This window comes from Sciurus carolinensis, chromosome 15 (genome assembly GCF_902686445.1).
Source record: "Sciurus carolinensis chromosome 15, mSciCar1.2, whole genome shotgun sequence".
Taxonomy (NCBI): Eukaryota; Metazoa; Chordata; class Mammalia; order Rodentia; family Sciuridae; genus Sciurus; species Sciurus carolinensis.
In genome coordinates this window covers 41,204,672-41,214,236 of record NC_062227.1, presented here as the reverse complement: position 1 = coordinate 41,214,236, position 9,565 = coordinate 41,204,672, and the positions used below count along the sequence as shown (strand labels likewise).

The 9,565-nt window shown below is 41.1% G+C and overlaps 1 protein-coding gene across 1 annotated transcript; it reads right to left on the bottom strand.

Moving 5' to 3' along the window:
• Positions 1-518: 518 nt before the first annotated feature.
• On the bottom strand, positions 519-7,034 carry Ttr (transthyretin). Its single transcript, XM_047526576.1, has 4 exons — positions 6,878-7,034; positions 5,846-5,976; positions 3,679-3,814; positions 519-752 (listed from the first exon to the last, which is right to left on the bottom strand). The coding sequence occupies exons 1-4, from the start codon at positions 6,944-6,946 to the stop codon at positions 645-647; spliced, it is 444 nt and encodes a 147-aa protein (XP_047382532.1). The 5' UTR covers positions 6,947-7,034; the 3' UTR covers positions 519-644.
• Positions 7,035-9,565: the final 2,531 nt, after the last annotated feature.

The window sequence follows — 9,565 nt, the reverse complement described above, 5'->3', positions numbered from 1 at the left end:
GATGCTTAGAGCACCTGCAGTAGTGCCTGGCACGTGATAAGTTCTCCATATGTGGATTTTGGATTCATCGAAGTGTGTCAAGGGTTTGAGGGTTTTGTGATTTTGTCCCTTACTTAGCTGATTGTGCCAGATGGATCAGAGGGGCTGAGTTGCTGCAGAGATATCCAACTGGATCTGCGCTGCTCTTAAAATCAGTAAAGCACTTAAAAGAAATGCCTGGAGTAAAGAAATGGGCCCTTACAATTCATCTTTTGCTATTCAGTGAAGGTTACAGAAAAATGAAATGCTCTCATTTGCAGTGTGTTGTGTTTTTAACAGCTGCAGATCGTGCTTAATATGTGCTTTGCTTGCAAGACATGGGAAATCTGGATCTCTCCCAGAGTTCTGACTAGAAAATTGTCAGCTTTTTTTTTTTTTTTTTTTTTTGCTTTGGTATAAAATTTGGATTTTTTGAGAGAGGGAATAGGGGAAGGGAAAAACAAGAGGATAAAAGAAAATCAGTTCAAATGAAATGGGAGGTGCTTTCATGGGAATATTTTATTGTCTCTTCCCGAGTTTCTAACATAGTTTATAGAGTGGAAACACTGCTTTTGTACAAATGGAATACTGTCAGTGTGTGAGATCCTGTCCCTCCATTAAGTCCCTCATGCCTTGGGGTTGCTGACAACGGCGGTGGTGGAGTAAGAGTAGGGGCTGAGCAGAGCAGCGATGGTGTAGTGGCGCTGGCCGGAGTCGTTGGCTGTGAACACAACCTAGGGGAGAGGACAGACAGAGCTGTTTGTAACAGAGCCCAGAGATCTGAGGCACCGTCAGAGATCACTGGAAGCCCAGTGCAAAATTAATTTTACTTCATTATCTCATTTTGGGGGAACAATTAGAACAAAAAGCAAAAATTCAAATACGCTGGCTGGTTAAGGTTCCAGAGTCTTGTGCAGTTCTCTACGGCCTGCATGATGAGTCTCTTGTTTGGTAAATTCACACCATAGTCTGGGTGGCCCTTGCCTGACTGAGGGTAGTCACAACCTAAAGTCCCTTGTCCACTTTCTTGGCTTCAGAGAAAAGTGAGGGGAAGGTAAATACTGGCATCCAGAGACTGGAGACTGGCTGAGAAGGCTGACCGACAGTCTTACTTTGAGAACTAGAAATTAGGAGCTATAGGGACTATTTTCCCCATTTTACAGATAAGTAAACCTAGACTTCTGCATTAGTGTGTACCCAAGTTCATACAATGACAGAACCCACGAGGGAGGCAAGTTTCATGGCTTCAAGTCCAGAGATTTTCTTTGCATTCTCTAACTTAGAAATTGATATTTTAATGTATATTACAAGAAATGAAATATGGACTAAAAGTACTATAGGATCCTACTTATAATACAAAGATGGTGGAAGAGCTTATTGGAATTCTGAAATGTGTATGCCTGCCTTGGAGCTCATTTGAGCTTTCTGACTGGGCAAACTGGATCAAAGTGCTGTTGTAATTCATTAGTCATGCTTCTCAAAGTCATCAAAGTGTCTGAGACTCAGGAGCTGGGGTGGCCTCGGTGATGGGAGGGAGGGACATGGGGGTTGATTTGATTCAGGAGAAAACTGGCAGGCAGTGACAAAGTGTTTAATTTTACTTATTTTTGTGTACAGGCCCTGGGTTGAGCATTGGATACACTTTCATTCCAAATCTGAAACAAACCTTGAGAACTTAGGAACAGGAGGAAAAAAATATCTAAGTGAACCAAACTGAACATAAAAAGAACATCTGGGGACAAGGAGGTGAGAACCTGCTAAGAATCTTCTCTGAAGAAGAGAGAGAACCCCTTAGGAGTTCATTCCTAGAAGTAAATAGGGAAAATTGCCTAGCTTTTTTGGTGATAATGTCCTCTGGCCCCACCTGATTTTCCCTTAAAATTGTGAAAGGCATAGTCTGTAACAAAATGAAGCAGAGGCATATTAGTTCCATAGGAAGTTTTCTAATCTTCCTTTGTAAATCTAATATGGCCACCTGGGTCACTGGCCAGGAAGAGGGACCAGCTCTGAAGGGCTGTGCGTCTCTGGGAGGTGCTTATCAGAAGAAACTGCAGGAAAGGAGCTTATGGCTGATGTCACCATGCATCGTCCCTGAGTGAGGTGTGAGGACACATGCTTCACTACTTTCTCTTTCTCTTTCTTGCTCCCCTTATTCTTTCAGGCTCAAGATGGACTATGACTCTGCCTAACATGTCTAATATCATTCCCTTCCCTTCCCTTCCATTCCAAGGACAGGGGTACGTTTCACCATCAAATCTCTAGTATCTCGCAGAGTGTTCAACACATGAAGGATTTTATTTTTTAAATGTTTGTGAAATGATCGCTAAAAGAGTGAATAGTAGCTGATATCAGTCAAATAGGAGAAGCACCGTCTTGGGCAATATAGTGGTAAACCTTTTCAGATGGTCCCTAGAGCTGACCAAGGGTGGACAAGGGGCCCAGGGAGGCTGATCCAGTGCTGAAGGGTATAGCTAAGAGTGTCTTGTGCTGCACCCAAGCTGACCCTGCGCTTCCTGGCTCAGCTTGTTGTCTTGCTGCCTGGCTGAGGAGTAGCCAGAGACATGCTTCTTGGTAAAGGGGACTCTCTTGGTGACTTTTGGGCCCCTACAAGTCAAACAGACCCCTACAGTTTCCCTGGTAACACTGTCTACTGAAAGAACTGTTCTATGCTAATTGAAAGTCTCATCCATGACTAAGCCAGAGAGAATGGTTCCCTTTCATGCTGAGCTATTTTTGATGGAATTACTTGATCTTTAACTCTGACCAACATGTCTGGATTCTATTTCCATGACAGCCATCTGTTTTAAATGACTTACAGAGTTCAGACAAGGAGGAGGCAGGGAGACTGGGCCCATGTATAACTGCTAGAGGATCCTTATCTCATAAGAAGAAGAGAATGAACCAAAGTTTACAAATATGGCTGCTTCTTCTTGTTTTTTTTTTTTTTTTTTTAAACTTGGCTTCTCACAGGAAAAAGTCTTCCTGAGGCAGCATGAGGACACCAGCACTGAGGCCAAACCAGCCTGGCCCCTGGTAGTAAACAGGCCTGTTCCTTCACTTGCTAGCCACATGACCTTTGATGAGTCATTTACCCTCTCATGCTTCACTTTCATCCGTGAAGTGGGGATAATTGGACTGACCTCAGTGGGTTGGTCATGCAGTTGAGATGGGTTAGCGGAAAACACTTACCATGGTGTCTGGCATATGATGTACATTTGGTGAATTTATCTCTTGTGTTGCCATTATTATTTTGAATTTATTGTCTGTCTATGCATTGCCAAGAATTGTGTATCCAAGCCTCTGGGGAACCAGATGCATCCTCTCTTTTGTTACCTAACACCTTAAGTGGGGACTAGAGAGTTGTCTCATAACCAAAGATTAAAAATTCTTCAGCAAATAAACAAATATTCATATGAGATGGGATGAATAGACCATAATGGCATTATGGAAGTTCAGGTCATGTTGCTAAATGAGTTTTCACCAAACTCAGAAAAGGGCTTGCTTCTCAGGGTGTGGATTTCTGATTGTAACTTGGGAATGGGAACCTGTGGTCATTCAGTGCTTTCCTTATGACACTTCCATGGTATGCTGAGTGCAAACCGTGAATTTCCTGGAGCCAAAAACAAAAACCAGAAACAACTCCAGGGTCTGTGTACTCACCTCTGCATATTCATGGAACGGGGAAATGCCAAGTGACTTCCAGTAGGATTTGGAGTCCAATTCCACCCTGTATACACCTTCTACAAACTTCTCTTCTGTCGTGAGCCCGTGCAATTCTCCTGTTTCACCAGTCTTCCTATAAGGTACAGAAGTCCAGGTTAAGTTAAGCATGAAGGGAATAAATGACACAGCAAAGTGGCACCACATGCATATGTGTGCGTTATGTATTTACATGTGATATTTATATGTGTTATATATATGTATTTCCCTTCAACCAAACTAAGAGGGAGAAAACTAGTAACTCTCTGAAATCAAATGGCAAGAAATTTGTAGAAACTTTTTGAAAGGCTCATTGTAGATTTTGTTTGTATAAGAAAAAAATACAGATGTAATGCTAATTTTAAAAGTTTGAAGGTCTGGAGGAGTTGTTCAGTGGTAGAGCCCTTGCCTAGCATGTGTGAGACCCTGGTTCTATCCTCAGAATAACAACAACAACAACAACAACAACAAAAAAAAATCTTGGGACTCAGGGTTGGTCATTGTATGAAAGTTCAGGACACTGGAAGTGGCCCTAAGGTGCTCCAACTCTCCAGTTCCCCAGGACAGCAGAATATCACTTATGTCCCCCTGGCACGTGAGTGGGAAATCTAAAGCATACAGAAAAGCCTATATTGACTCTTATTCCTTTTATACAATTAATCTCTTTGGCATTTCTTCGCCAACAACAAAATACTAGGCAACTTCCATTTGTACTTAGGTACCAGCTCAATAGTTGAAATGTTAGAAATAGCTCTCAATTAGACTACAAAACTAAGACAGACAAAAATGGAAGCTGTCTTTAGTGATTTTGATCATGCCTGCCCCTGTTTTTTATTAATGTGGCGTGTGTGTGTGTGTGTGTGTGTGTGTGTGTGTGTGTGTGTCTTGGTATATGAACATCTGAATACTTTTGGTGTCCAGTCTATCTCCCACTTAGAATAGTCTTTTAACCACTTTCCATGTTAGGCTTGGTATTTTACATAAACATAAGTGAGTTTAAAAATAAAATCTCAATTAAAACTGCAAGAGAGAAATGATCTTCCTAATGATGGGTGAAGAAGTTTCATGAAGTAGTTCTTGGGATTCAATTAAAACCCAACAGAAATTCTTCTTCAGGAGATGAAATACTTCATAGTTTCTCTTCTGCTTAGTACTGAGGGATTCTTAGTGGCTCTTCCTTTTGGTTAGTTTGTTCAGGTTTACTAATAGGGATTTTGTTTGAAATTCTTGCTAGTAGAGGTAGAAAAACTCCATGAAAATGGTAAAGTGGCTAATGAAGGTGAGGAGTCATATTTGCATGCTGACGGGTGATTGAGAGATTAATCTATGGCCAGAATTTGCCGTACATGGCCTTCTCCTAGATGTTTTTCTTGTTAAGCTTGACAACAGCCAGTCTTGCACATAGTAGGTGCTCCCAAGTGTTTATTCCACAAAAGCCCTGGATTCTATATGATCCAAGTAAACTCCACGCAAGTGTCTTGTCAATTCTCTTTCTCGATTCCTTTTCTTTTGTTAATATAGTAACATTCATTGTACATCTTGCTTAAAATATAAAGAATTTTCCCAACATGGGTGTCACCTTAGGGGCACCAAGTAATCTATGCAGATCCTGAAATTACATGTGTTTTTGTATGTGTGTGTTTACTGTGCATTTTTCTGGGCATGGCGTCTATAGTTTTCTCACTTTCTTCAAGTAGTCTGTGACCTGAAAAAGTTGACTCCTGCTAGAGTAAGGGAGTCACTGACTCCTTCTTTTCCTTTTTCATGTCATCAACCCTAAATGATGCTCTGGTCACTCCCAGCTAAGCAAAGCAAGAGGAAGGCATCCTTCTCAGGCCACACTTGACCTCTGTCCACATTTTTAATCTATTCATAGGACCTTTTTTTGTTTGTTTGTTTTTTGGTACCCGGGATTAAACCTGGGAATGTTTAACCATCAAGTCACATTCCCCAACCCTTTTTAATGTTTTATTTTGAGACGGGATCTTACTAAATTGCTTAGGGTCTCACTAGGTTGCCAAGGCTGGCTTAACCTCATGATCCTTCTGTCTCCGCCTCCCAGCTATAACAAGTAAAAAGGTGAGAAAGATAGAACCAGATCCCATGGCAGGGTTCTTTGGCAGCTTACCCAGTGGCAAATGGCTCCCAGGTGCCATCAGCAGCCTTTTTGAACACTTTCACAGCCACATCCACAGCAGGACTGCCTCGCACGGCGTCTAGGACTTTGACCATCAGAGGACACTTGGGTTCCCCAGTACCCTGGGCACAGAGAGACATGTAAGAAGTCAACAAAATCAACCAGAAGGAAAGGACTTATTCTTTCTGGTGTTTGAAATCCGCAACAAAGCCGGAAGTACATGTTGATCCCATTACCAGTGTCTTAAGTGTTGACAATTAATGAGCTTCCCCACTCAGTATATTACAGGCATAATTGTTTCCAAAGCAAGATTGGTTTCTGCCTCCAGACACATTGCTATCGACCAGGGACGTGCATAATGAATTTTAAAGGAGAAAATAGGCCCTCTGAGAACAGTTGCTTTGTTCAGCCTCTCCATTGGAGTGAAATACTGAAAAGATGCAATGTGCCATAGGACCAAATAGTTTTTCCTCAGATCATTTTAATAAGTGGTTGCGATGGTAATTCCCTCTTACTATCTGTTGTCAAATCGTGTCAGAGTATTTCTTGACTCACTTTGTAGTATTAGTTAGTTATTCCAGAGGATTTAAGAATCAGATATCTGACTGGAATGTTGCTCACCAACAAACATTAATCAGTAAACACTTTCTGATTAGCCAAAGGGCCAAAGTATAATCTCTTCAGTTTGCCCCCTAACAATATTTATAAAGGGACACTTTCATGAAAATTCAATATTAGCAGCTTCATTAAGATTGTATCTTTATTTCTATCATGTGTCTGAGAATATTGACGAGCTAGACATTGCAGACTTAATACACCAAAGCAACAGGGAAAAGAGCGTAGAGTCCAAACTCTGGTTCAGTAAGCTGTTTTTGAAGTTCAAATCAATGATATTAAACGTAGGTGCTGAGTACTCTTGCTCTAGTAACACAAGCTGGTTGCCAAAGCTGGAAGAAGTCACTTCTACTTCATCTAATATACATCTGCAATGTCCAAAAAAGGCTTGACAGAATCAACACTCACCGCAGGGCCAGCTTCAGACACAAATACCAGTCCAGCGAGGCAGAGGAGGAGTAGACGGTGAGAAGCCATTCTGCCAGGACCTAGTGGGCTTCTGTGATGGTTGCTCTTGGTTTGGGGTTTATATACACCCTTTTTCCAAGCCAGGCTGTTGATCCCTGCCAATCTGACTCCAAACCTGCTGATTCTGATTATTGACTTAGTCAACAAAGAGAGAATAAGTAACCCACACAAATATGAACCTTGTCTACAGAGATTAGAGCATTGGAACATTAGCTCTATGGAATATTCTTAACTGGTCATTTGACTAGCTGGATCTCTAAATCACAACCCAAACAAAACAAAATTAGCCTCTCCCTGCTTGACCAAAGGCAGCAGCATTCTTGGGATTTTTGCCCCCTCTATGCATGTTTCCCGTTTGCTATACATTTTTGCTTTCATTTGAGATGACAAATGTAAGTTGTAATTTTTTTTTATGTTGAGTGACAGTTCTTTGCACTGGCTTAAATAATAGTGCATTAGAAAACATCATTGCACTAGATACATGTCCATGTACCAACAAGAAAAACCCTCAGCAATGCTTATTTCTCAAAAGCATGTTTTAGTCAAACTAAGTCATTTGGAAACCCTGCTTAGTGATTTCTCTACATTTTGTGTGTGTGTGTGTGTGTGTGTGTGTATGTGTGTGTGTTGTGTGTGTGTGTGTTTCCCAAATAAGTTTCACCTCAACTCAGGGAATAAGGGCATATTTCAATTTGGCATTGATGAACCTGAAATACAGAGAACCATATCTTTACTGTGTCTCCTCACTGGGCATACAAGAAAAGGCTACTCAGCTGGCTTTTTGTCAGAATTAAAATATCTGGAAGGAGGTAGAGATGACTGTGAGAAATTGAAGCTACAGTTGACAACATTTCTTCCTCCTGGATGACCTACAAGTCCAGGAATTATAATAATTAGATGATTTATTATTAAGTACCAACTCTAGTGAGTATGTACATGTGTGTATAGCTTTGTTCATGGATAATTAAGACAGGTCTTTATTCTTATAAAGACAAACATGTAAGAGATAGAAGACAAACATTTTGGACAAATACATATCAAGGGTGAGTCCGGTTTGGAGCACTAGAGTTGGGGAAACATTCACACAGCTGACAGAGTCAGGTTGGAAATTCAGTGAGAAACCCCGTAGGGTAAGATCTTTCAGGATGTGGTGAAAGGGACAGGAAGGCATTCTAGGAATATGGATGTGTGCAGGAGACTCCAGGAGAGTGGGTTGGCAAAGGAATAATGAGCAAGTCCAGTGGAGAACATTAACTAGGGCTGGAATCTTATAGCCTGAGTCTGACAATGAAGTAGCAGTGGAAGGAGTTTTAAATTTGGAGTAAGGGGCCCTGAGTCATCCAACTCTAGTTCTGCTACTCAGTGTCCTGGATGATTCTGTGAGTTACTTAGTATCTCAGACATTCATTTGACTCATTTGTAACATCTATTTTTCTACTTCAAACGACTGTTCTAGTAACTTTTATATAAGATGATTTGAAAGCATTTTATACTGTAAACCATGATCCTATTGTAAAAGCGCGATTGTAACATGATTTGGTTCCACGTCTAGGCTAAGGAAAAAATCCTTTCTTTAATGTCATACATTGTTACCCGGTATCCTCTTGATTATTTCCCACTACTCAGAACCTGGATAGAGTCTGTTCCCTGACTATGAATCCTAAATATTCCAAAGTTCTTTCACAACCCAGAAAAATCTTCCACCCATACATTTTAGCACTACCCCCTGTAGAAACTAAGAATTGCCTCCTATAACCTTGTGAACCAGCGACGCTAGGCTGCCACCAGCCCAGAGACACCAGTTTTTCTTTAAACAGTTTGAAATAGTTACTAAAATTAAAATTGAGACATGTTGCATAAAAATTTGGATTTCTGGCTTGTCTTAAGAAATCAGAAAAGATGGCAGCAGTTGGCCCACATCTACAGGACAACCAGCAGCGGCTCATTCACACGCCTCCCTTCAAGCCAAATGGCCTGCCATTTCCCATGGCAGTGTCGTACTTGAGGTGTTTTGTTTGTTTTGTTTTGTTTTGTTTTAAATGCATGTCCTGTTTTCCTTGTCTATGTTTCTGTCCAGCCTCTTGAAAATTTGTGTTGTGATTTTTGGTCTTTCAGTAGCAATTTAAGTAGTGAATGACAGCTTATTTTCTTTCTGCCAAATAGATATCCCTACTTCTTTGAATGCTTTCTCTTCAGATATAGTGCCTGGAATTCTCACCAGAACTTTGTCCTTTGGCATTCTCCCTTAGACAATGTTCCTCTTCAAATGCAATGCATTAAACTGGATACATCAGCCAGATAAGATCAGATCAACCCAAGGACTAGGGCAAATGTCACACCCGAAGTGCATTACAATTGTAGTTGCTGTGACCCACCCCTTCATTATAACACTACCCATTGTGACTCCTTGGTCACAAACTCTAAAACAACTGTAGAGTATCCATCATCCTGTGCTTTGCTCATTTTCAAGTTGATCTTGAATCCATCTCATCCAGTTAGTTCCAACCTGCCACCTCATCCTATTGACATCATTTAATGGTTGATTCTGTAGGTCACTGCGTTAGGGCACCCTCCAAGCAACATGCCCTTGGACACTTTGACTTGCTTGCCTTCTGAACCATCATCGAT